General features: G+C 48.5%; 1 protein-coding gene across 1 annotated transcript in view; it reads left to right on the forward strand.

Moving 5' to 3' along the window:
- The window catches only part of EFNA3 (ephrin A3), a 95,195-nt gene extending 70,102 nt beyond the window's left edge, over positions 1–25,093 (forward strand). The window contains exons 2-5 of the mRNA XM_073552354.1: positions 11,741–12,030; positions 21,333–21,398; positions 21,485–21,562; positions 23,644–25,093. Of these exons, the coding sequence (XP_073408455.1) occupies positions 11,741–12,030; positions 21,333–21,398; positions 21,485–21,562; positions 23,644–23,765 (556 nt within the window). The 3' untranslated portion in view covers positions 23,766–25,093. The remainder of the gene's footprint in view (positions 1–11,740; positions 12,031–21,332; positions 21,399–21,484; positions 21,563–23,643) is intronic.
- The last annotated feature ends 1,043 nt before the right edge of the window (positions 25,094–26,136 follow it).

Genomic DNA, 26,136 nt, shown 5'->3' on the forward strand with positions numbered 1-26,136 from the left:
GTGTGGTGGTGGATGATGGTGGTAGTGTATTGTGTACAGGAGCACTGTGTGGTGGATGATGGTGGTGGTAGTGTATTGTGTACAGGAGCACTGTGTGGTTGATAGTGGTAGTAGTGTATTGTGTACAGGAGCACTGTGTGGTTGATAGTGGTAGTAGTGTATTGCGTACAGGAGTACTGTGTGGTGGTGGATGTTGGTGGTAGTGTATTGTGTACAGGAGCACTGTGTGGTGGATGATGGTGGTGGTAGTGTATTGTGTACAGGAGCACTGTGTGGTTGATAGTGGTAGTAGTGTATTGTGTACAGGAGCACTGTGTGGTGGATGATGGTGGTAGTAGTGTATTGTGTACAGGAGCACTGTGTGGTGGATGATGGTGGTGGTAGTAGTGTATTGTGTACAGGAGCACTGTGTGGTGGATGATGGTGGTGGTAGTAGTGTATTGTGTACAGGAGCACTGTGTGGTGGATGATGGTGGTAGTAGTGTATTGCGTACAGGAGTACTGTGTGGTGGTGGATGATGGTGGTAGTAGTGTATTGTGTACAGGAGCAGTGTGTGGTGGATGATGGTGGTAGTGTATTGTGTACAGGAGCACTGTGTGGTGGATGATGGTGGTGGTAGTGTATTGTGTACAGGAGCACTGTGTGGTGGATGATGGTGGTGGTAGTGTATTGTGTACAGGAGCACTGTGTGGTTGATAGTGGTAGTAGTGTATTGTGTACAGGAGCACTGTGTGGTGGATGATGGTGGTAGTAGTGTATTGTGTACAGGAGCACTGTGTGGTGGATGATGGTGGTGGTAGTAGTGTATTGTGTACAGGAGCAGTGTGTGGTGGATGATGGTGGTAGTGTATTGTGTACAGGAGCACTGTGTGGTGGATGATGTTGGTGGTAGTGTATTGTGTACAGGAGCACTGTGTGGTGGATGATGATGGTGGTAGTGTATTGTGTACAGGAGCACTGTGTGGTTGATAGTGGTAGTAGTGTATTGTGTACAGGAGCACTGTGTGGTGGATGATGGTGGTAGTAGTGTATTGTGTACAGGAGCACTGTGTGGTGGATGATGGTGGTGGTAGTAGTGTATTGTGTACAGGAGCACTGTGTGGTGGATGATGGTGGTAGTAGTGTATTGCGTACAGGAGTACTGTGGTGGTGGATGATGGTGGTAGTAGTGTATTGCGTACAGGAGCACTGTGTGGTGGATGATGGTGGTAGTAGTGTATTGTGTACAGGAGCACTGTGTGGTGGATGATGGTGGTGGTAGTGTATTGTGTACAGGAGCACTGTGTGGTGGATGATGATGGTGGTAGTAGTGTATTGTGTACAGGAGCACTGTGGTGGATGATGGTGGTAGTGTATTGTGTACAGGAGCACTGTGTGGTTGATAGTGGTAGTAGTGTATTGTGTACAGGAGCAGTGTGTGGTGGATGATGGTGGTAGTAGTGTATTGTGTACAGGAGCACTGTGTGGTTGATAGTGGTAGTAGTGTATTGTGTACAGGAGCACTGTGTGGTGGATGTTGGTGGTAGTGTATTGTGTACAGGAGCACTGTGTGGTGGATGATGATGGTGGTAGTGTATTGTGTACAGGAGCACTGTGTGGTTGATAGTGGTAGTAGTGTATTGTGTACAGGAGCACTGTGGTGGATGATGGTGGTAGTAGTGTATTGTGTACAGGAGCACTGTGTGGTGGATGATGGTGGTGGTAGTAGTGTATTGTGTACAGGAGCACTGTGTGGTGGATGATGGTGGTAGTAGTGTATTGCGTACAGGAGTACTGTGTGGTGGTGGATGATGGTGGTAGTAGTGTATTGTGTACAGGAGCAGTGTGTGGTGGATGATGGTGGTAGTGTATTGTGTACAGGAGCACTGTGTGGTGGATGATGGTGGTAGTAGTGTATTGCGTACAGGAGTACTGTGTGGTGGATGATGATGGTGGTAGTAGTGTATTGTGTACAGGAGCAGTGTGTGGTGGATGATGGTGGTAGTAGTGTATTGTGTACAGGAGCAGTGTGTGGTGGATGATGGTGGTAGTGTATTGTGTACAGGAGCAGTGTGTGGTGGATGATGGTGGTGGTAGTGTATTGTGTACAGGAGCAGTGTGTGGTGGATGATGGTGGTGGTAGTGTATTGTGTACAGGAGCACTGTGTGGTGGATGATGGTGGTAGTAGTGTATTGTGTACAGGAGCACTGTGTGGTTGATAGTGGTAGTAGTGTATTGTGTACAGGAGCACTGTGTGGTGGATGATGGTGGTAGTAGTGTATTGTGTACAGGAGCACTGTGTGGTGGATGATGGTGGTAGTAGTGTATTGCGTACAGGATAACTGTGTGGTGGATGATGGTGGTGGTAGTGTATTGTGTACAGGAGCACTGTGTGGTGGTGGATGATGGTGGTAGTAGTGTATTGTGTACAGGAGCACTGTGTGGTGGTGGATGATGGTGGTAGTAGTGTATTGTGTACAGGAGCAGTGTGTGGTGGATGATGGTGGTAGTGTATTGTGTACAGGAGCAGTGTGTGGTGGATGATGGTGGTGGTAGTGTATTGTGTACAGGAGCACTGTGTGGTGGATGATGGTGGTGGTAGTGTATTGTGTACAGGAGCACTGTGTGGTGGATGATGATGGTGGTAGTGTATTGTGTACAGGAGCACTGTGTGGTTGATAGTGGTAGTAGTGTATTGTGTACAGGATCACTGTGGTGGATGATGATGGTGGTAGTAGTGTATTGTGTACAGGAGCACTGTGTGGTGGATGATGGTGGTGGTAGTGTATTGTGTACAGGAGCACTGTGTGGTGGATGATGGTGGTAGTAGTGTATTGTGTACAGGAGCACTGTGTGGTGGATGATGATGGTGGTAGTGTATTGTGTACAGGAGCACTGTGTGGTTGATGATGGTGGTAGTGTATTGTGTACAGGAGCACTGTGTGGTTGATAGTGGTAGTAGTGTATTGTGTACAGGAGCACTGTGTGGTGGATGATGGTGGTAGTAGTGTATTGCGTACAGGAGTACTGTGTGGTGGTGGATGATGGTGGTAGTAGTGTATTGTGTACAGGAGCAGTGTGTGGTGGATGATGGTGGTAGTAGTGTATTGTGTACAGGAGCAGTGTGTGGTGGATGATGGTGGTAGTGTATTGTGTACAGGAGCACTGTGTGGTGGATGATGGTGGTAGTAGTGTATTGCGTACAGGAGTACTGTGTGGTGGATGATGATGGTGGTAGTAGTGTATTGTGTACAGGAGCAGTGTGTGGTGGATGATGGTGGTAGTAGTGTATTGTGTACAGGAGCAGTGTGTGGTGGATGATGGTGGTAGTGTATTGTGTACAGGAGCAGTGTGTGGTGGATGATGGTGGTGGTAGTGTATTGTGTACAGGAGCACTGTGTGGTGGATGATGGTGGTGGTAGTGTATTGTGTACAGGAGCACTGTGTGGTGGATGATGATGGTGGTAGTGTATTGTGTACAGGAGCACTGTGTGGTTGATAGTGGTAGTAGTGTATTGTGTACAGGAGCACTGTGTGGTGGATGATGGTGGTAGTAGTGTATTGTGTACAGGAGCACTGTGTGGTTGATAGTGGTAGTAGTGTATTGTGTACAGGAGCACTGTGTGGTGGATGATGGTGGTAGTAGTGTATTGTGTACAGGAGCACTGTGTGGTGGATGATGGTGGTGGTAGTAGTGTATTGTGTACAGGATCACTGTGTGGTGGATGATGGTGGTAGTAGTGTATTGCGTACAGGATCACTGTGTGGTGGATGATGGTGGTGGTAGTGTATTGTGTACAGGAGCACTGTGTGGTGGTGGATGATGGTGGTAGTAGTGTATTGTGTACAGGAGCAGTGTGTGGTGGATGATGGTGGTAGTGTATTGTGTACAGGAGCAGTGTGTGGTGGATGATGGTGGTGGTAGTGTATTGTGTACAGGAGCACTGTGTGGTGGATGATGGTGGTGGTAGTGTATTGTGTACAGGAGCACTGTGTGGTGGATGATGATGGTGGTAGTGTATTGTGTACAGGAGCACTGTGTGGTTGATAGTGGTAGTAGTGTATTGTGTACAGGATCACTGTGGTGGATGATGATGGTGGTAGTAGTGTATTGTGTACAGGAGCACTGTGTGGTGGATGATGGTGGTAGTAGTGTATTGTGTACAGGAGCACTGTGTGGTTGATAGTGGTAGTAGTGTATTGTGTACAGGATCACTGTGGTGGATGATGATGGTGGTAGTAGTGTATTGTGTACAGGAGCACTGTGTGGTGGATGATGGTGGTAGTAGTGTATTGTGTACAGGAGCAGAGTGTGGTGGATGATGGTGGTAGTAGTGTATTGTGTACAGGAGCACTGTGTGGTGGTAGTAGTGTATTGTGTACAGGAGCACTGTGTGGTTGATAGTGTATTGTGTACAGGAGCACTGTGTGGTTGATAGTGGTAGTAGTGTATTGTGTACAGGAGCACTGTGTGGTGGATGATGGTGGTAGTAGTGTATTGTGTACAGGAGCACTGTGTGGTGGATGATGGTGGTAGTAGTGTATTGTGTACAGGAGCACTGTGTGGTGGATGATGGTGGTAGTAGTGTATTGTGTACAGGAGCACTGTGTGGTGGATGATGGTGGTGGTAGTGTATTGTGTACAGGAGCACTGTGTGGTGGATGATGGTGGTGGTGGTAGTGTATTGTGTACAGGAGCACTGTGTGGTGGATGATGGTGGTGGTGGTAGTGTATTGTGTACAGGAGCACTGTGTGGTGGATGATGGTGGTAGTAGTGTATTGTGTACAGGAGCACTGTGTGGTGGATGATGGTGGTAGTAGTGTATTGTGTACAGGAGCACTGTGTGGTGGCAGTAGTGTATTGTGTACAGGAGCACTGTGGTGGATGATGGTGGTAGTAGTGTATTGTGTACAGGAGCACTGTGTGGTGGATGATGGTGGTAGTAGTGTATTGTGTACAGGAGCACTGTGTGGTGGCAGTAGTGTATTGTGTACAGGAGCACTGTGGTGGATGATGGTGGTAGTAGTGTATTGTGTACAGGAGCACTGTGTGGTTGATAGTGGTAGTAGCGTATTGTGTACAGGAGCACTGTGGTGGATGATGGTAGTAGTGTATTGTGTACGGGAGCACTGTGGTGGATGATGGTGGTAGTGTATTGTGTACAGGAGCACTGTGTGGTGGATGATGGTGGTAGTAGTGTATTGTGTACAGGAGCACTGTGTGGTGGATGATGGTGGTAGTAGTGTATTGTGTACAGGAGCACTGTGTGGTTGATAGTGTATTGTGTACAGGAGCACTGTGTGGTGGATGATGATGGTGGTAGTAGTGTATTGTGTACAGGAGCACTGTGTGGTGGATGATGATGGTGGTAGTAGTGTATTGTGTACAGGAGCACTGTGGTGGATGATGGTGGTAGTGTATTGTGTACAGGAGCACTGTGTGGTTGATAGTGGTAGTAGTGTATTGTGTACAGGAGCACTCTGTGGTTGATAGTGGTAGTAGTGTATTGTGTACAGGAGCAGTGTGTGGTGGATGATGGTGGTAGTAGTGTATTGTGTACAGGAGCAGTGTGTGGTGGATGATGGTGGTGGTAGTGTATTGTGTACAGGAGCAGTGTGTGGTGGATGATGGTGGTAGTAGTGTATTGTGTACAGGAGCACTGTGTGGTGGATGATGGTGGTAGTGTATTGTGTACAGGAGCACTGTGTGGTGGATGATGGTGGTGGTAGTGTATTGCGTACAGGAGCAGTGTGTGGTGGATGATGGTGGTGGTAGTGTATTGCGTACAGGAGCAGTGTGTGGTGGATGATGGTGGTGGTGGATGATTGTAGTAGTGTATTGTGTACAGGAGCACTGTGTGGTGGATGATGGTGGTAGTAATGTGTTGTGTACAGGAGCACTTGTATGGTGGATGATGGTGGTTATAATGTATTTTGTATAGGAGCAGTGTGTGGTGGATGATGGTGGTGGTAGTGTATTTTGTACAGGAGCAGTGTGTGGTGGATGATGGTGGTTATAGTGTATTGTGTATAGGAGCACTCTGGTGGTGGTAGTGTATTGCGTACAGGATCACTGTGGTGGATGATAGTAGTGTATTGTGTACAGGAGCACTGTGTGGTGGATGATAGTAGTGTATTGTGTACAGGAGCACTGTGTGGTGGATGATGATGGTGGTAGTAGTGTATTGCGTACAGGATCACTGTGTGGTGGATGATGGTGGTAGTAGTGTATTGTGTACAGGAGCAGTGTGTGGTGGATGATGGTTGATAGTGTATTGTGTATAGGAGCACTCTGGTGGTAGTAGTGTATTGTGTACAGGATCACTGTGGTGGATGATGGTAGTAGTGTATTGTGTACAGGAGCACTGTGTGGTGGATGATGGTGGTAGTAGTGTATTGTGTACAGGAGCACTGTGTGGTGGATGATGGTGGTAGTAGTGTATTGTGTACAGGAGCACTGTGTGGTGGATGATGATGGTGGTAGTAGTGTATTGTGTACAGGAGCACTGTGTGGTGGTTGATGGTGGTAGTAGTAGTGTATTGTGTACAGGAGCAGTGTGTGGTGGATGATGGTGGTTATAGTGTATTGTGTATAGGAGCACTCTGGTGGTAGTAGTGTATTGTGTACAGGAGCACTGTGTGGTGGTAATATTTTGAGGTCAGACCTTCTGGATTATGGTGGTAGTAGTGTGCTGCGGACGCTCTTCCTTGCTTCTCTGTAGATTTTGCTCTGGTGACAGCTGACATCCGCTTCTTCTGCCTCCGAGGCTGTCGCCTGCTCTGCTCCTCTGTGTTGGTGACTGGCGCGATGCCGTCATCTGTCTCTTCTGTGTGGGGCGCAGAGCTGCCTCTTAATTAGTATAAATGGGATCCACTCACTATAAATATCTGCTGTTGGTCGGGAGCGGAGGCCTCTGACAGATGGAGCCGGGTAATGTCGCCTGCCAGCGTTGCATGTCCCTCCAGGCAAAATGGCACGTTCATCCTGACACGGCGTACCGACTATAGGGGACATGACTGGTCCCCCGCAGGCGTCGCGCCCCTGTCCCCCGCAGGCGTCGCGCCCCTGTCCCCCGCAGGCGTCGCGCCCCTGTCCCCCGCAGGCGTCGCGCCCCTGTCCCCCGCAGGCGTCGCGCCCCTGTCCCCCGCAGGCGTCGCGCCCCTGTCCCCCGCAGGCGTCGCGCCCCTGTCCCCCGCAGGCGTCGCGCCCCTGTCCCCCGCAGGCGTCGCGCCCCTGTCCCCCGCAGGCGTCGCGCCCCTGTCCCCCGCAGGCGTCGCGCCCCTGCCCCTCCGCAGGCGTCGCGCCCCTGCCCCTCCGCAGGCGTCGCGCCCCTGCCCCTCCGCAGGCGTCGCGCCCCTGCCCCTCCGCAGGCGTCGCGCCCCTGCCCCTCCGCAGGCGTCGCGCCCCTGCCCCTCCGCAGGCGTCGCGCCCCTGCCCCTCCGCAGGCGTCGCGCCCCTGCCCCTCCGCAGGCGTCGCGCCCCTGCCCCTCCGCAGGCGTCGCGCCCCTGCCCCTCCGCAGGCGTCGCGCCCCTGCCCCTCCGCAGGCGTCGCGCCCCTGCCCCTCCGCAGGCGTCGCGCCCCTGCCCCTCCGCAGGCGTCGCGCCCCTGCCCCTCCGCAGGCGTCGCGCCCCTGCCCCTCCGCAGGCGTCGCGCCCCTGCCCCTCCGCAGGCGTCGCGCCCCTGCCCCTCCGCAGGCGTCGCGCCCCTGCCCCTCCGCAGGCGTCGCGCCCCTGCCCCTCCGCAGGCGTCGCGCCCCTGCCCCTCCGCAGGCGTCGCGCCCCTGCCCCTCCGCAGGCGTCGCGCCCCTGCCCCTCCGCAGGCGTCGCGCCCCTGCCCCTCCGCAGGCGTCGCGCCCCTGCCCCTCCGCAGGCGTCGCGCCCCTGCCCCTCCGCAGGCGTCGGCTCTATATAATCCTCACACTTCTCTTCATGTGATCGCGGCTGTATATAATCCTCACACGTCTCTTCTTCATGTGATCGCGGCTCTATATAATCCTCACACGTCTCTTCTCCATGTGATCGCGGCTCTATATAATCCTCACTCGTCTCTTCATGTGATCGCGGCTGTATATAATCCTCACACGTCTCTTCATGTGATTGCGGCTCTATATAATCCTCACATGTCTCTCCTTCATGTGATTGCTGCTCTATATAATCCTCACATGTCTCTCCTTCATGTGATCGCGGCTCTATATAATCCTCACATGTCTCTCCTTCATGTGATTGCTGCTCTATGTAATCCTCACACGTCTCTTCATGTGATTGCGGCTCTATGTAATCCTCACATGTCTCTTCTCCATGTGATTGCGGCTCTATATAATCCTCACATGTCTCTTCTTCATGTGACCGCGGCTCTATGTAATCCTCACACGTCTCCATGTGATTGCGGCTCTATGTAATCCTCACATGTCTCTTCTTCATGTGACCGCGGCTCTATATAATCCTCACATGTCTCTCCTTCATGTGATTGCTGCTCTATGTAATCCTCACACGTCTCTTCATGTGATTGCGGCTCTATATAATCCTCACATGTCTCTTCTTCATGTGATCGCGGCTCTATATAATCCTCACACGTCTCCATGTGATTGCGGCTCTATATAATCCTCACATGTCTCTTCTTCATGTGACCGCGGCTCTATGTAATCCTCACACGTCTCCATGTGATTGCGGCTCTATGTAATCCTCACATGTCTCTCCTTCATGTGATTGCGGCTCTATATAATCCTCACATGTCTCTCCTTCATGTGATCGCGGCTCTATATAATCCTCACACGTCTCTTCTCCATGTGATCGCGGCTCTATATAATCCTCACTCGTCTCTTCATGTGATCGCGGCTCTATATAATCCTCACACGTCTCTTCTTCATGTGATCGCGGCTCTATATAATCCTCACTCGTCTCTTCATGTGATCGCGGCTCTATATAATCCTCACACGTCTCTTCCTCATGTGATAGCGGCTCTATATAATCCTCACACGTCTCTTCATGCGATCGCGGCTCTATATAATCCTCACTCGTCTCTTCATGCGGTCGCGGCTCTATATAATCCTCACTCGTCTCCATGTGATCGCGGCTCTATATAATCCTCACATGTCTCTTCTTCATGTGATCGCGGCTCTATATAATCCTCACACGTCTCCATGTGATTGCGGCTCTATATAATCCTCACATGTCTCTTCTTCATGTGACCGCGGCTCTATGTAATCCTCACACGTCTCCATGTGATTGCGGCTCTATGTAATCCTCACATGTCTCTCCTTCATGTGATTGCGGCTCTATATAATCCTCACATGTCTCTCCTTCATGTGATTGCTGCTCTATGTAATCCTCACACGTCTCTTCATGTGATTGCGGCTCTATATAATCCTCACACGTCTCTTCATGTGGTCGCGGCTCTATATAATCCTCACACGTCTCTTCATGTGGTCGCGGCTCTATATAATCCTCACACGTCTCTTCATGTGACCGCGGCTCTATATAATCCTCACACGTCTCTTCATGTGATTGCTGCTCTATATAATCCTCACTCGTCTCTTCATGTGATCGCGGCTCTATATAATCCCCACACGTCTCTTCATGTGATCACTGCTCCTTGTAGCTCCGTGGCCTGGCACAGTCGGGGTGTGTGTTACGGGGAAGCGTGAAAATTACTAAGTGCTTTTGGCCAGCTCAATATTTTGTAATTAATTCTCAGCCTTGAGAACAGAGATTAGAGGAAAAAAAACAAATTACAGCTCAGCCATGCATGAAACGTATTGAGTGACACATGTGACCAGAGGCCGATAATCACAGACTTTTTAGTCGACTGTTGGTCTAAGGAGTGTGTATCTGGTACAAAGATGTTTATTTTTTTTCTTTTGGGGAGCAGGAAATGTTGAGGTACAGCACAGCTCGTGTGGGAAGATGTATGGGTCACTGACCGCAGTACAGCACTGCTCCTGTCATATGCTGAACATCTGACTGCACTGTATAACATGGCGGCTCCTGTGATATATTGCACACGTGACTCCGCTGTATAACATGACGGCTCCTATGATATGTTGCACATGTAACTGCGCTGTATAACGTGGCGGCTCCTGTCATATGCTGAACATGTGACTCAGCTGTATAACGTGACTGCTCCTGTGATATGTTCCACATGTGACTCGCAGCGGTGCGGTGTGGCGGCTCCTGTGATATATTGCACATGTGACTCACAGCTATACAGTGTGGCGTAGTAGCTCCTGTGATATGTTGCACATGTGACTCGCAGCTGTACAGTGTGGCATAGTGGCTCCTGTGATATGTTGCACATTTGACTCGCAGCTGTGCGGTGTGGCTTGGCGGCTCCTGTGATATGTTGCACATGTGGCTCGCAGCTGTACGGTGTAGCGTAGTGGCTCCTGTGATATGTTACACATGTGACTCGCAGCTGTAGAGTGTGGCATAGTGGCTCCTGTGATATGTTGCACATGTGGCTCGCAGCTGTACAGTGTGGCATAGTGGCTCCTGTGATATGTTGCACATTTGACTCACAGCTGTGCGGTGTGGCTTGGCGGCTCCTGTGATATGTTGCACATGTGACTCGCAGCTGTACGGTGCAGCGTAGTGGCTCCTGTGATATGTTGCACATGTGACTCGCAGCTGTAGAGTGTGGCATAGTGGCTCCTGTGATATGTTGCACATGTGGCTCGCAGCTGTGCGGTGTGGCGTAGTGGCTCCTGTGATATGTTGCACATGTGACTCGCAGCTGTACGGTGTGGCATAGTGGCTCCTGTGATATGTTGCACATTTGACTCGCAGCTGTGCGGTGTGGCGTGGCAGCTCCTGTGATATGTTGCACATTTGACTCGCAGCTGTGCGGTGTGGCTTGGCGGCTCCTGTGATATGTTGCACATGTGGCTCGCAGCTGTACGGTGTAGCGTAGTGGCTCCTGTGATATGTTACACATGTGACTCGCAGCTGTAGAGTGTGGCATAGTGGCTCCTGTGATATGTTGCACATGTGGCTCGCAGCTGTACAGTGTGGCATAGTGGCTCCTGTGATATGTTGCACATTTGACTCACAGCTGTGCGGTGTGGCTTGGCGGCTCCTGTGATATGTTGCACATGTGACTCGCAGCTGTACGGTGTAGCGTAGTGGCTCCTGTGATATGTTGCACATGTGACTCGCAGCTGTAGAGTGTGGCATAGTGGCTCCTGTGATATGTTGCACATGTGGCTCGCAGCTGTGCGGTGTGGCGTAGTGGCTCCTGTGATATGTTGCACATGTGACTCGCAGCTGTACGGTGTGGCATAGTGGCTCCTGTGATATGTTGCACATTTGACTCGCAGCTGTGCGGTGTGGCGTGGCAGCTCCTGTGATATGTTGCACATGTGACTCGCAGCTGTGCGGTGTGGCTTAGCGGCTCCTGTTATATGTTGCACATGTGACTCGCAGCTGTGCGGTGTGGCGTGGCAGCTCCTGTTATATGTTGCACATGTGACTCGCAGCTGTGCGGTGTGGCGTGGCAGCTCCTGTGATATGTTGCACATGTGACTCGCAGCTGTGCGGTGTGGCGTGGCAGCTCCTGTGATATGTTGCACATGTAACTCGCAGCTGTGCGGTATGGCGTGGCGGCTCCTGTGATATGTTGCACATGTGGCTCGCAGCTGTGCGGTGTGGCATGGTGACTCCTGTGATATGTTGCACATGTGACTCGCAGCTGTACGGTGTAGCGTAGTGGCTCCTGTGATATGTTGCACATGTGACTAATGTCTCTTTCTCCATTTCTTCCAGTTTGCGGCGCAATGATTACACAGTTCATGTGAATGTGAACGACTACCTGGACATTTACTGCCCACATTATAACGATACGATGGCGGAGCGCAGGATGGAGCAGTATATCCTGTACATGGTGAATTATGACGGCTACCGCTTCTGTAACATCAGCCAGGGATTCAAGCGCTGGGAGTGTAACCGGACGCACTCCCTGCACAGCCCCATCAAGTTCTCAGAGAAGTTTCAGCGATACAGCGCCTTCTCCCTGGGGTACGAGTTCCACGCAGGAAGCAACTACTACTACATCTGTAAGTAGCGGAGGATAGATGTGTACGTTCAGTGAGAACTAGAAGATAGATGGGTACATTCAACGATTACCAGAGAATAGATGGGTTAATTCAGCAAGTACCAGAGGATAGATGGGTACAATTCAGCGAGTACCGGAGGATAGATGGGTACATTCAGCGAGTACCGGAGGATAGATGGGTACAATTCAGCGAGTACCGGAGGATAGATGGGTACAATTCAGCGAGTACCGGAGGATAGATGGGTACAATTCAGCGAGTACCGGAGGATAGATGGGTACAATTCAGCGAGTACCGGAGGATAGATGGGTACAATTCAGCGAGTACCGGAGGATAGATGGGTACAATTCAGCGAGTACCGGAGGATAGATGGGTACAATTCAGCGAGTACCGGAGGATAGATGGGTACAATTCAGCGAGTACCGGAGGATAGATGGGTACAATTCAGCGAGTACCGGAGGATAGATGGGTACAATTCAGCGAGTACCGGAGGATAGATGGGTACAATTCAGCGAGTACCGGAGGATAGATGGGTACAATTCAGCGAGTACCGGAGGATAGATGGGTACAATTCAGCGAGTACCGGAGGATAGATGGGTACAATTCAGCGAGTACCGGAGGATAGATGGGTACAATTCAGCGAGTACCGGAGGATAGATGGGTACAATTCAGCGAGTACCGGAGGATAGATGGGTACAATTCAGCGAGTACCGGAGGATAGATGGGTACAATTCAGCGAGTACCGGAGGATAGATGGGTACAATTCAGCGAGTACCGGAGGATAGATGGGTACAATTCAGCGAGTACCGGAGGATAGATGGGTACAATTCAGCGAGTACCGGAGGATAGATGGGTACAATTCAGCGAGTACCGGAGGATAGATGGGTACAATTCAGCGAGTACCGGAGGATAGATGGGTACAATTCAGCGAGTACCGGAGGATAGATGGGTACAATTCAGCGAGTACCGGAGGATAGATGGGTACAATTCAGCGAGTACCGGAGGATAGATGGGTACAATTCAGCGAGTACCGGAGGATAGATGGGTACAATTCAGCGAGTACCGGAGGATAGATGGGTACAATTCAGCGAGTACCGGAGGATAGATTTCTCCCTGTAGCTTAGGTCTCCTAGTCGAGTCCGTACTGCCCTGTAGTCCGGAGATTTCCCACTATAAGATAGGTCCTCATAGTCCGGGCCGCACTGTCCTGTAATCTGGCAGGAGCTGGAACAGACATCACTCTGCCTTTGTAATATGTGGAAAGGCTGGTGCATACCTCCCCCTAGTGGCCAGCTTCTCACAACAGCAGGTGTGACTAGTGCAGTGGATGGGACTCTGGGCTAGTGATCACTTCCATCTGTCTCCCCTGAGAAAAGTCCAGCTAAGGATCTGTACGTAGTCCGGTCCGCACTGTCCTGTAATCCGGATATTTCCCCCTGTAGATGGGTCTCATAGCGGCCGCACTACCTCGTAATTGGAGATTTCTCCCTGTACATAGGTCTCATAGTCCGTGCTGCACTGTCCTGTAATCCGGAGATTTCCCTCTGTAGATAAATCTCATAGTCTGGGCGGCACTGTCCTGTAATCTGGCAGCAGCTGGAGCTGTCATGCCCTGCCTTTGTAATATGTGGAAAACCTGGTGCATAGCTCCCCCTAGTGGCCAGCTGCAGATCTGTAGGTGGAGCTGTGGTTGGGACTCTCTGGAACAGGAGGCGGTATACTGGGGGCCTTTAATCCTTTGATCACTTCCATCCGTCTCCCCCAGTACATGTGCCTCATAGGCCAGGCTGCACTGCCCTAAAATCCGGAGATTTCCCTCTGTAGATAGGTCTTCTAGTCCGGACTGCACTGCCTGTAATCTGGCAGCAGCTGGAACAGACCTCACTCTGCCTTTGTAATATGTGGAAAGGCTGGTGCATAGCTCCCCCTAGTGGCCAGCTGCTGAACTGCAGGTGTGATTGGTGCAGTGGATGGGACTCTGGGACAGGAGGTGTTATACTGGGAGTTTTTCATTCTTTGAGTGATCACTTACATCCATCTCCCCCCGAGCAAAGTCCCACCAAGGATCTGTCCGTAGTCTGGGCTGCACTGCCCTGTGTTCCAGAGATTTCCCTCTGTACATTGGTCTCATAGTCCGGGCAGCATTGTCCTGTAATGCAGAGATTTCTCCCCTGTAGATAGGTTTCATAATCCAGGCTGCACTGCCCTGTAATTTGGAGATTTCCTTCTGTAGATAGGTCTTTTAGTCCAGGCCGCACTGTCCTGTAATCTGGCAGCAGCTGGATCAGACATCACTCTGCCTTTGTAATATGTGGAAAGGCTGGTGCATACCTCCGCCTAGTGGCCAGCTGCTGAACTGCAGGTGTGACTGGTGCGATGGATGGGACTCTTTAGTGCAGGAGGTGTTATACTGGGGGCTTTTCATCCTGGCAGTGATCACTTCCATCCCTCTCCCCGAGCAAAGTCCCACGAAGGATCTGTCCGTAGTCCAGGCCGCACTGCCCTGTAATCTGGAGATTTTTCCCTGTAGATGGGTCTCCTAGTCCGGCCCGCATGCCCTATAATCCGGTGTTTCCCCGTGTAGATAGGTCTCCATAGTCCGCACTGTCCTGTAACCTGGCAGCAGCTGGAGCAGACATTGCTCTGCCTTTGTAATATGTGGAAAGGCTGGTGCATAGCTCCCCCTAGTGTCCAGCTGCTGAACTGCAGGTGTGACTGGTGCCGAATCCCTACAGAGAGCAAGACATGCATCCCTACAGAGCGTAAAAGATGAATCCCCACAGAGAGTAAGAGAATAAGGCACGACAAAGTAAAAAAAAGATGAATCCTGGGTTCAAATCCCACCAAGAGTAACAAGGAGTTTGTATGTTCTCCCCGTGTTTGCGTGGGTTTCCTCCGGGTACTCAGGTTTCCTCCCACATTCCAAAGACATACTGATAGGGAATTTAGATTGTGAGCTCCATCTGGGACAGTGCCAATAATGTCTGTAAAGCGCTGTGGAATTAATGGCTCTATATAAAAGTAAAATAGTAAATAAATGAATCCCTACAGAGAGTAAGAGATGAATCCGTATAGAAAATAAGACCTGAATCCCTACATAGAGTAAGATAAGTCCCTAAAGAGAAAAAAAAGAACCCTACAGAGAGTAATAGATGAATCCTTACAGACAGTATGGATTGTAATCTCTAGGACAAGAGGCGTTCTACTGGGGGCTTTTCATCCTTGGAGTGATCACTTCCATCCGTGTCCCCCGAGCAAAATCCCGCTATGGATTGTAGGATGAGTCTGGAGGATTTGTGAATAATCTGTGCTTCTGGTGTCACATACAGTGGGGAGAAAAAGTATTTAGTCGGCCACCAATTATGCAAGTTCTCCCACTTAAAAAGATGAGAGAGGCCTGTAATGGACATCATAGGTAGACCACAACTATGAGAGTCAAAATGAGAAAACAAATCCAGAAAATCACCTTGTCTGATTTGGCAAGATTTCTTTTTCAAATTATGGTGGAAAATAAGTATGTGGTCATTAACAAAAGTTCATCTCAATATTTCGTTATATATCCTTTGTTAGCAATGACAGAGGTCAAATGTTTTCTGTAAGTCTTCACAAGGTTGGCACCCACTGTTGGTGGTATGTTGGCCCATTCCTCCATGCAGATCTCCTCTAGAACAGTGATGTTTTGTGCCCGTCGCCGGGCAACACGGACTTTCAAATCCCTCTAAAGGTTTTCTATGGGGATGACATCTGGAGACTGGCTAGGCCACTCCTAGACCTTCATATGCTTCTTATGAAGCCACTCCTTTGTTGCCCTGGCAGTGTGCTTTGGATCATTGTCATGCTGAAAGACCCATCCATGTTTCATCTTTAATGCCCTTGCTGATGGAAGGAGGTTTGCACTCAAAATCTCACAGTACATGGCCCCATTCATTCTTTCATGTACACGGATCAGTCATCCTTGTCCCTTTGCAGAGAAACAGCCCCAAAGCATGATGTTGCCACCCCGCATGCTTCACAGTAGGTATGGTGTTCTATGGATGCAACTCAGCATTCTGTCTCCTCCAAACATGGCGGTTTGTTTCTGCCAAACAGTTCTACTTTGATTTTATCAGTCCATATGACATTCTCCCAATACTCTTCTGGATAATCCAAGTGCTCTCTAGAAATCTTCAGACGGGCCTGGACATGTACTGACATAAGCAGGGGGACACGTCTGGCACTGCAGGATCTGAGTCCATGGTGGCATAGTGTGTTACTGATGGTAGCTTTTGTTACATTGGTCCCAGCTCTATGCAGGTCATTCACTAGGTCCCCCCGCGTGGTTCTGGGATTTTTGCTCACCGTTCTTGAGATCATTTTGACCCCACCGGGTGAGATCTTGCGTGGAGCCCCAGATCGAGGGAGATTATCAGTGGTCTTGTTTGTCTTCCATTTTCTTACTATTGCTCCCACAGGTGATTTCATCAGACCAAGTTGCTTGCCTATTGCTGATTCAGTCTTCCCAGCCTGGTGCAGGGCCACAATTTCGTTTCTGGTGTCCTTCAACAGCTCTTTGGTCTTCACCATAATGGAGTTTGGGGTGTGACTGTTTGAGGTTGTGGACAGGTGTCTTTTATACTGATAACAAGTTCAAACAGGTGCCATTACTACAGGTAATGAGTGGAGGACAGAAGAGCCTCTGAAAGAAGAAGTTACAGGTCTGTGAGAGCCAGAAGTCTTGCATGTTTTTAGGTGACGGAATACTTATTTTCCACCATAATTTTGAAAAACAAATCTTGCCAAATCAGACAAGGTGATTTTCTGGATTTGTTTTCTCATTTCGACTCTCATAGTTGTGGTCTACCTATGATGTCAATTACAGGCCTCACATCTTTATAAGTGGAAGAACTTGCACAATTGGTGGCTGACTAAATACTTTTTTCCCCACTGTATAATAAATCTAAATCCAGAGCAACGGCACATGTGGTTTTTCTTTATACTACAGACTTCATCAGAACAAGAAAAGCCGCATTCAATACATTACAGGCACATTTTAGTTGGAGACTCAAATCTTGGGGACGGACGGACTGGCTGGCAAGGGCGGGGGACGGACGGACGAACTTCTGACGTGTCAAAGTTTATCAGGGAAAAAAATGTATGTAAAAATTGCTATAAATGTGTAGATAAAATGGATTTGACTTTGGGATATGATTATATTCTAATGTTATGTTGGGCTGACCTCTGAGCTCCTCGGAAGAAGTTAACAAGATTTCAGAGCCTCATGTGAAATTTAAAAAGAGAAATCTTTAAAAAAAAAAATTCCCAATTTTTTATTTTTTTGCTCGTAAATTTTTCGCCTAAATCATGTTTCAGAACTCCCTTACTCTCAAAAAATGTCTTAAATATTTTTTTCTTTGGATTGTTTTTTTCAGATTAAAAATGTGTGTATGTGTATATGTGTATGTATGTGTGTATATATATATATATATATATATATATATTTTAAATTATAAAATGGATATGTGGTGAAATAAAGGTTTGAATGTGTTGTAATGTAATAAATCATGGGGTTATCAAGTCCACGCCGGCCGTGTAATGACGCAGCATAGTCTCTGCTGAGCGCTATGGTCACCGGTGTCCCCCGGAGAATCCCCATCATATAAGTGCACAGAAAAAAAAAATCCCATGGAGCATAAGGAAAACATGAGGAAGGTTGTGACAGTGATATTCCTTCACATACCAAAGCGCGTCTACAGACAACAGTGGCAGCAATGAACACACAGGATCCATAAGTCTTTTACCTTTTCTTTTTTTTGTTGGTATGTTATCACATTCTAGTGATATGTCCTAAAAGAGAAAGTGAAGATACGAAATAGCATTCATAAAAATGGCTACAAAAAATAAATGCACAAAACAATCTGTTTAAAGGCGGCAAAGAGTATTAGCGGTGGCACATTACTTGGCACAACCAAAAACTCCTACTGTGAGTCTTGTATATTAGTGGTCTCCTTCACAATTACAGAGCTGTAATAACAGATATTAATTAAAGATTAATTCTATAAAAACTGTGGAAAGACGAGAAAACAGATAAAATGTATGCAAACACTTCTAAAACAGATAAAATGTATACACTTATAAAACATAACTGTATACAAAAACACCTATAAAACTGATAAAACCTATACAAAAACACCTATAACAGACAAAATGTGTACACCTATACAACTGATAAAATGTATACAAAAACACCTCTAAGGCCGGGATCACACATGCGTGGAATACGGCCAAGTCTCGCATGTTAATCCCCGGCACTGCCACTGGCACCCAAAAGCGGAGCGTGCGGCCACATAGCAATACATGGTGCCGCACGTTCCGCTCCTGAGTGCTGGCGGCAGTGCCGGGGATTAACATGCGAGACTTGGCCGTATTCCTCGCATGTGTGATCCCGGCCTAAAACTGATAAAATGTATAAAAAACACCTATACAAAGGAGGGCAATAAAATTAATAAAGGGGATGGGGGAACTACAATCCCCAGAGAGATTAACAAAATTAGGATTATTTAGTCTAAAAAAAAAAAAAAAAAAAAAGACTGAGGGGCGATCTAATAACAATGTATAAGTATATAAGGGGACAATACAAATATCTCTCCCAGGATCTGTTTATACCAAGGAAGGTGACTGACACAAGGGGGCATTCTCTGCGTGTGGAGGAGAAAAGGTTTATCCACCAACATACACTGTTCCAAATTATTATGCAAAAAATATTTCCTCATATTTTCTCTAAATTACCCATATGAATTGCAGTCATTGTTGTTTTCCAGGCATCTAATATTCTAGTATAATTGCAATGTTTTTGAACAAACTGCCTATGAAAACAGTATATTTTTAAAAATAAGAAACGCTCAAAATGCATGTTCCAAATTATTATGCACAGCAGAGTTTTCAACCTTTTTATTTTGAACAAAAAAATGGTCAATTGTGAAATTATAAGCATTATCAGCTTATTACAAAACGAAATCAAACAGTTTTCAAGTCAAAACTTTCTTCTAGGTGATGTTACATTTGCACATAGGACCCCTTGTTGGAAAGAAGCTTCTGAATTCTCTCGTCCATTGAATTTGTCAGTTTTTGGATGGTTTGTGCTTCAATTGTTTTGCCTGTGGACAGAATACCCTCCCAGAGCTGTTGCTTAGATGTGAACTGCCTCCCGCCATCATAGACACTCCTTTTGATGATGCTCCAGAGGTTCTCAATGGGGTTGAGGTCAGGGGAAGATGGTGGCCACACCATAAGTTTGTCCTACTTTATGCCCATAGCAGCCAGAGATGCAGATGTGTTATTTGCAGCATGAGACGGTGCATTATCATGCGTGAAAATGATCTTGCTGCGGAAAGCACGGTTCTTCCTCTTGAACCATGGCAGGAAGTGCTGTTTTAGAAACTCCACATAGATTATGGAGTTCTTTACCCCTTCAGGGATCCTAAAGGGGCCGACAATCTCTCTCCCCATGATTCCAGCCCAAAACATTACTCCACCTCCTCCTTGTTGGCGCCTTAGCCGTGTTTTCATGGGGTGTCCATCAACCAGCCATTCTCCACTCCATCCATCTGGACCATCGAGCGTTGCACGGCACTCATCGGTGAACAAAACATTTTGGAAGTCAGTCTTCATGTATCGTTTGGCCCACTGGAGCCGTTTCTGCTTGTGTGCAGTGGATAGAGGTGGTCGACAGGATGGCTTACGCACAGCTGCAAACCTCTGAAGGACCCTGCATCTTGTTGTTCGGGGGACGTTGGAGGCACCAGCAGCTTCAAAAACTTGTCTGCTGCTATGACAAGGCATTTTTGCAGCTGCTCTTTTAACCTGACACAATTGCCTGTTGGAAAGAGTCCTCAATTTTTCCTTATCAGCACGCACACGTGTGTGCTGGGAACCGGCTACATACTTCTTGATTGTGCGATGATCACGATGAAGTGTCTTGGCAATGTTGATTGTAGTCATGCCTTGACCTAAATACTCCACAATTTGTTGCTTCTCAGCAGCCGACACATCCTTTTTCTTTCCCATTTTGGCAAAAAATGTAGGCTGCTTAATAATGTTGAACAGCCTTCTTAAGTAGTCTTGCCTTTATTTGGACACACCTGCCAAACTAACTTGCACAGGTATCTGTAATTGCTTTCAGTGATATAAAGAGCCCTGACACACATCACCATCAATGAGTTTAAATGACAAACAAAAAAATTCTAACCTTATCACTCCTAAACTCTTTTTGCATAATAATTTGGAACACAGTTTAGAAGAGGATTCTTTACTGTTAGGGCAGTGAGAATCTGGAATTCCTTGCCTGAGGAGGTGGTGATGGCGAACTCAGTCAAAGGGTTCAGGAGAGGCCTGGATGTCTTCCTGGAGCGCAACAATATTGTATCTTACAGTTATTGTTAGGTTCTTTAGAAGGACGTAGATCTGGGGATTTATTCTGACGGAATATAGGCTGAACTGGATGGACAAATGTCTTTTTCAGCCTTGCTAACTGTTACTATAAAACAGATAAAATGTATACAAAAACATCTATAAAATTGATAAAACGTATACAAAACCACTTATAGAACTAATAAATGTATATAAAACATAAAACAGACTATTTTTTATTTGGTTAAAACCCTATTGCGCTGTCTTTTTCCTTCCTTATTCTGGAGGAGGTTATGTCTCTTCTCCCCCCATATTGCCAGGTAAATGGCAGATGCCCTCACCCCATGTCACGCAGAGATTCACTGATCATAGGAGGGGGAGGCTCCTGCTGCAGTCGCCTGCCTTAGGCTAGGTTCACATTTGCGGTTGAGTCCGCAGCGTATCGTACGCAAACGCATGCAAAAATGCGTTGCGGACAATAGGCAAATGCTATTTCCTGGCGAATTTTGAATTTACACAAGCAACACCCAATGGGTGTGTTTTATGTAAATTCTTGCGTATGCATGTCGTTGCGTACTCTTGCGTTACCATAGCCAGTAATGCATTTTTTTACACACGTCATCCGCATGCGGATGGCTGCGGATATTTGACACTGCAAAAAAATGCAGCGATGCGTTCGCTGCATACCGCGAAACAGCGCAAATGCACCTGAACGCATAGAAACGCATGTCCCTGCGTACCCCATGTTAAAGATGGGTACCCAGGACGCATGCAGATGTATGCGCAGCAAACGCTGCGGACTCAACCGCAAATGTGAAACCAGCCTTACAGGCAGTGTCACCTCAGTTGCAGGACTCTCCAACTGCTCCTCCTCCTCTGCTTTGCTCTGATTCTCCATTTTTTTTTTTTTTTTTCCCCAGCAACTCCAACCCACAACCACCGGCACTCCTGCCTGAAGATGAAGGTGTCCGTGTGCTGTGCCACCAGTAAGTATTGGCCACCCTGGAGCAGTGATCTGGACCATGGGGGTGGTTGTCGCTGGCGGGTGCTAATGCTGTTTGTTTCCCCGCAGCGGCCCACTCAGGAGAGAAGCACACTCCCACGCTGCCCGACTTCACGATAGGACCAGATGTGAAGATTGAAGATCTAGGTGAGTTCGTTCCCCTCGTGGTTCGCTGTCGCCCCCTGCTGGATGGCCATGTACTAGCTGTCCTTATGTGCTATGGCTTTTCTCACAATATCTGTGTCCAGGTCATATCCTACAGGGGCTCACTTGCTTGGGGCTGCAGATTTATGGCCGATCAGTAGGGCAGCCTCACTGGTTCTGAGCCTTGTCCATGATGAACAATCACATCTACCGCCTATGATGTCCTGCAGGCGCTTGTTCCTGGTGCCCTGGTTCGTCTGTTGTCTCTGTTTCTGGGTTTTCAGACACGTGGCCTGTATGATTGGATTAGTGAATGAGCTCTGACCAGCCGTGAATAAGACGGGGCTTCATTGCTGCAGTTGGAGCGTAAACTAGGATTCTTCCTGGCCTCAGCTTCTCTTTCTTGTCCTCGCAGCCGTAACTTAACATGAGCGGCTCCATTTCCTTTTTGGTCATGTTTAGCTCATAATGTGGCCAGCAGAACAGCGTCACAGGGCAGCTCTGCGCTTTAATGGGCTCAAGAAGGACTTGCTGTTCCTGGATCAAGAGAAACCTTTATGGATTTCATGTAAATTCTTCTTCAAGTCTGTTGTGGCATCAGTCATCTTCTTTGGTGTGGCGTGCTGGGGTAGTGGCATATCAACCAGGGACAGGAATAGGCTGGACAAACTGATTAGAAGGGCCAGCTCTGTCCTGGGATGCCCCCTTGACCCAGTTCAGGAAGTAGGCAACAGGAGGATACTGGCCAAGGTGAGCTCCATGGTGCAGAATGATTCCCATCCCATGCATGAGACCGTGACAAAGATGTGCAGTACTGTCAGTGACCGGCTACTTCATCCTAAATGTGAGAGGGAGCGCTATCGAAAGTCCTTCCTTCCTGCTGCAGTTAGGCTGTATAACCAGCACTGTCCAAAAACGGAGAACGACCCAAACAGAGAACTGATAGATCCAAAGTTGTGACAGTCCGGTTACATTTTTTTTTTTTTTTTTTTTTTTCGTATATGTACCTACCTACTGTCAATGTAATGCCTTTATGCATCTGTATTTGTACTTGTTCCTGCCTTGCTGCTGTAATGCTCTGAATTTCCCCATAGTGGGACGATTAAAGGATTATCTTATCTTAAAGGAAACATGTTCAGTGCGGTGCCAATGGTGGCCTTCCCAACCTCGCTAGTTATATCTGGTGCTGAGCATTCAGTGTCCAGCCTCTCTCGCCACCTTATAGTTTGAATATTCTTTGTGCCCCCACTCATCCCCTCCTGTTGTACACTGGCCCCAGCCTTTCTCTTGGACTCCAGCTCATCTCCACCCGCCTCTCGTGCTATGGCCCTAGCTTATCGCCACCTGCCTCTTGGGATCATAGCTCCAGCCTGTCCCTTCCTGCCTCAGCCATCCATCGTACTCTGGCCACAGCCTGTCTCTTGAACTGCAGCTCCAACTAGTCTCCACCCGCCTCTCGGGCTGTGGTCCTAGCTTTTCTCTACCTGCCTCTTGGGCTCTGGCCTGTTCCCCTCCTGCATCAGCTTTTTCTCCTACTATGGCACAGTCCAGTCTCTGCCCACCTCTTGGCCTGCAGCTAGTCTCCTCCTGCCTCTCGTGGCCTCAGCCTGTCTCCTCCTGCCTCAGCAATCTCTCGTACTCTGGCCTCAGCCTGTCTCTTGGACTGCAGCTCCAGCTTGTCTCCACCCGCCTTTTAGGCTGTAGCCCCAGCCTGTCCCCTTCCTGCCTCAGCCGTCTGTCGTACTCTGGCCCCAGCCTATCTCTTCTACCACAGCTCCAACTAGTCTCCACCCACCTCTTGGGCTGTGGCTCCAGCCTGTACCCTCCTGCCTCAGCTGTCTGTCGTTCTCTGGCCCAAGCCTGTCTCTTGGACTGCAGCCACAGCTCATCTCCACCCTACTTTCAGCCTGTCCCCCTCCTTCCTCAGCCATCTCTTGCACTCTGGCCCTTCTCCTGTTGTCCATTTACAAACTCAGACTCCGTGCTGACGAAGTCGCTGTTTTATACTGTTAAAAGCGCCAGACCATCACTTGTATTTTGGGTGTAGGACGTTGCATAAACCTTTTCCCTCTTTTATATTCCAGGTAATTTTAATCCCGTGATCCCCAAGTTGGAGAAAAGCATTAGCGGGACGAGCCCAAAGCGGGAACACTTACACTTGACTGTGACTGTCTCTCTGCTCCTAATTACTCTCTTGGCATCTTAGTTTTCTTATGTTAGGACTGAAGACCTCGGAGCTGGAAAACTAACGCTCACTCCATAGTCAGAACTCTGTACGGACTGCACAGGTTGGGTCACGGCTGAAGGGAGGAGCAGCGTCCTCAGTCATCTATATTTTTTTTTTTTTAATTTCTTTTACAAAGAATCAAACTTCAGGACTAAAGTCACAACTCAGACACCAGTGGAAACTACTGAGGTTCCGTGATCTCATCAATAATATCAATGAGAAGACCGGACCAAGGAGCTGCTGCCACGAGCCTGTGATCCGCAGGAGCCTGCTCCGTCCTAGCCCCGACATACACCTGCAGTCATAACTATGGGCTGTTAATACTTGAGTGCCTATGCCCGCTAGGTTCCTGCGAGGATGCACGCCGAGTGCAGGACTTTGGGGTGACAACAGACCATCGTATAAGTCAGCCTTACCGTACCAAGTTGGTTTCCTCCATTTCTTCTGGACATGTTGACATGTTTCTTTTCAGTATCTCATCCCCTTGTGATCTCTTGCTCAGATTATCGCCAGCCTCATGGATTTATCAAGTGCATTGAGCACAGTAGCAGAACCCTTTACATACCAAATGCTCCTCTCTCCCACTTTCTAGTGCCATATTTTATCCTCCTCCCCACAGACCACTGACATGATATCTAACAAGCCAACTGATGCAATGGACGATAAGACTGCAAAATACTGGAGGTGGAAATACCAGACCTGTAGTGATGGTCGCTGCTTCGGGTGAGGCCCAGTCATGTGTGGGTTCAGAACTAGTAATATACCATAATTGAACCAACATTCGTAGCAAAGCCTGAATGCAGCAGACGGAGTGCCCTCATCTAGTCAGTCTACAAGGGCCTACGAGTACCCACAACTCTAAATCACGCCTGTGTGATGGGAGGAAATTGCACTAAATTACCCCAGAACCTGGGGACATCCACTGCTCGATGGTCAATACCCCAGGAGTTCTCAATCTTGAGGAGAAATTGGGGGGAGGGGGGCAGGTGGGGAACGAGATCCTCTGTAATACAGCAGGACCCCGCTGTACAGAGCCGTCAGAGGAGAGCAGCATGCAGGAGACTGAATGGTGTTGTATATACATGTCTATCTATATTGTATGTATACAGTCCCGCGATGATGTATACATTGTCCCTTCTGACCGAACTGTAAATACAAGTGTTGTCTTCTATGAAGGCACATCTCCACCTATGCAATGCACAGACACTTTGAGATTAAATATCAGACTGACCTTTTTATGAACGGCATCGGCTGTGATTTTCATATAATGCTGTAAACCTAGAAAACAAATAAAAGAAAAAACTTGACTTGTCACTTGTGCGGGGCAGAAATTGGGGACAAGGAGCGAGTCTGAGCTTCTGTGTTAGCTTAGTCACAACACATCCATGGTCCTCTCACCTGAAATACATGGCACTGCCACGGTCACCACGCCCCGCTTGCCTGGAATATGACATATCCACAGTCCCCTCGCCTAGAATATGACACATCCACAGTCCCCGCGCCCCTCTCGCCTGGAATATACGACAACCATAGTCTCCGGGCCCCTCTCGCCTGGAATATACGACACATCCACAGGTCCCCGTGCCCCTCTCGCCTAGAATATATGACCAATCCACAGTTCTCGCGCCCCTCTTGCCTAGAATATACCACAATCCATGATCCCTGCACCCCTCTTGCCTGGAATATACGATATATCCACAGTCCCCTCGCCTAGAATATATGACACATCCACAGGTCCCCATGCCCCTTTCTCTTAGAATATACGACACATCCACAGTTCCCGCGCCCCTCTCGCCTGGAATATTCAACACATTGATGATCCCCGCACCCCTCTCGCCTGGAATATTCAACATATCCACAGTCCCCGCTCCTATCTTGCCTAGAATATACAACACATCCATGATCCCTGCTCCCCTCACCTGGAATATACAACACATCAATGAGCCCCTCTCGCCTAGATTATACGACAAATCTACAGTCACTGCACCTCTCTCGCATGGAATATACGACACTTCCACAGTCGTCACGCCCCTGGAAAATACAACACGTCGATGATCCCCGTGGCCCTCTCGCCTGGAAAATACAACACGTCGATGATCCCCGTGCCCCTCTCGCCTGGAAAATACAACACGTCGATGATCCCCGTGCCCCTCTCGCCTGGAAAATACAACACGTCGATGATCCCCGTGACCCTCTCGCCTGGAATATGCAACACATTGATGATCCCTCTCACCCCTCTCGTCTAGAATATATGACACATCCAGAGTCCCCTCATCCCTCTCGCCTGGAATATACATCCACAGTCCCCGCTCCCCTCTCGCCTAGAATATACAACATCCACAGTCCCCAC

The sequence above is a fragment of the Dendrobates tinctorius genome, unplaced genomic scaffold (assembly GCF_039654945.1).
Source record: "Dendrobates tinctorius isolate UK_male_01 unplaced genomic scaffold, ASM3965494v1 ptg000189l, whole genome shotgun sequence".
Taxonomy (NCBI): domain Eukaryota; kingdom Metazoa; phylum Chordata; class Amphibia; order Anura; family Dendrobatidae; genus Dendrobates; species Dendrobates tinctorius.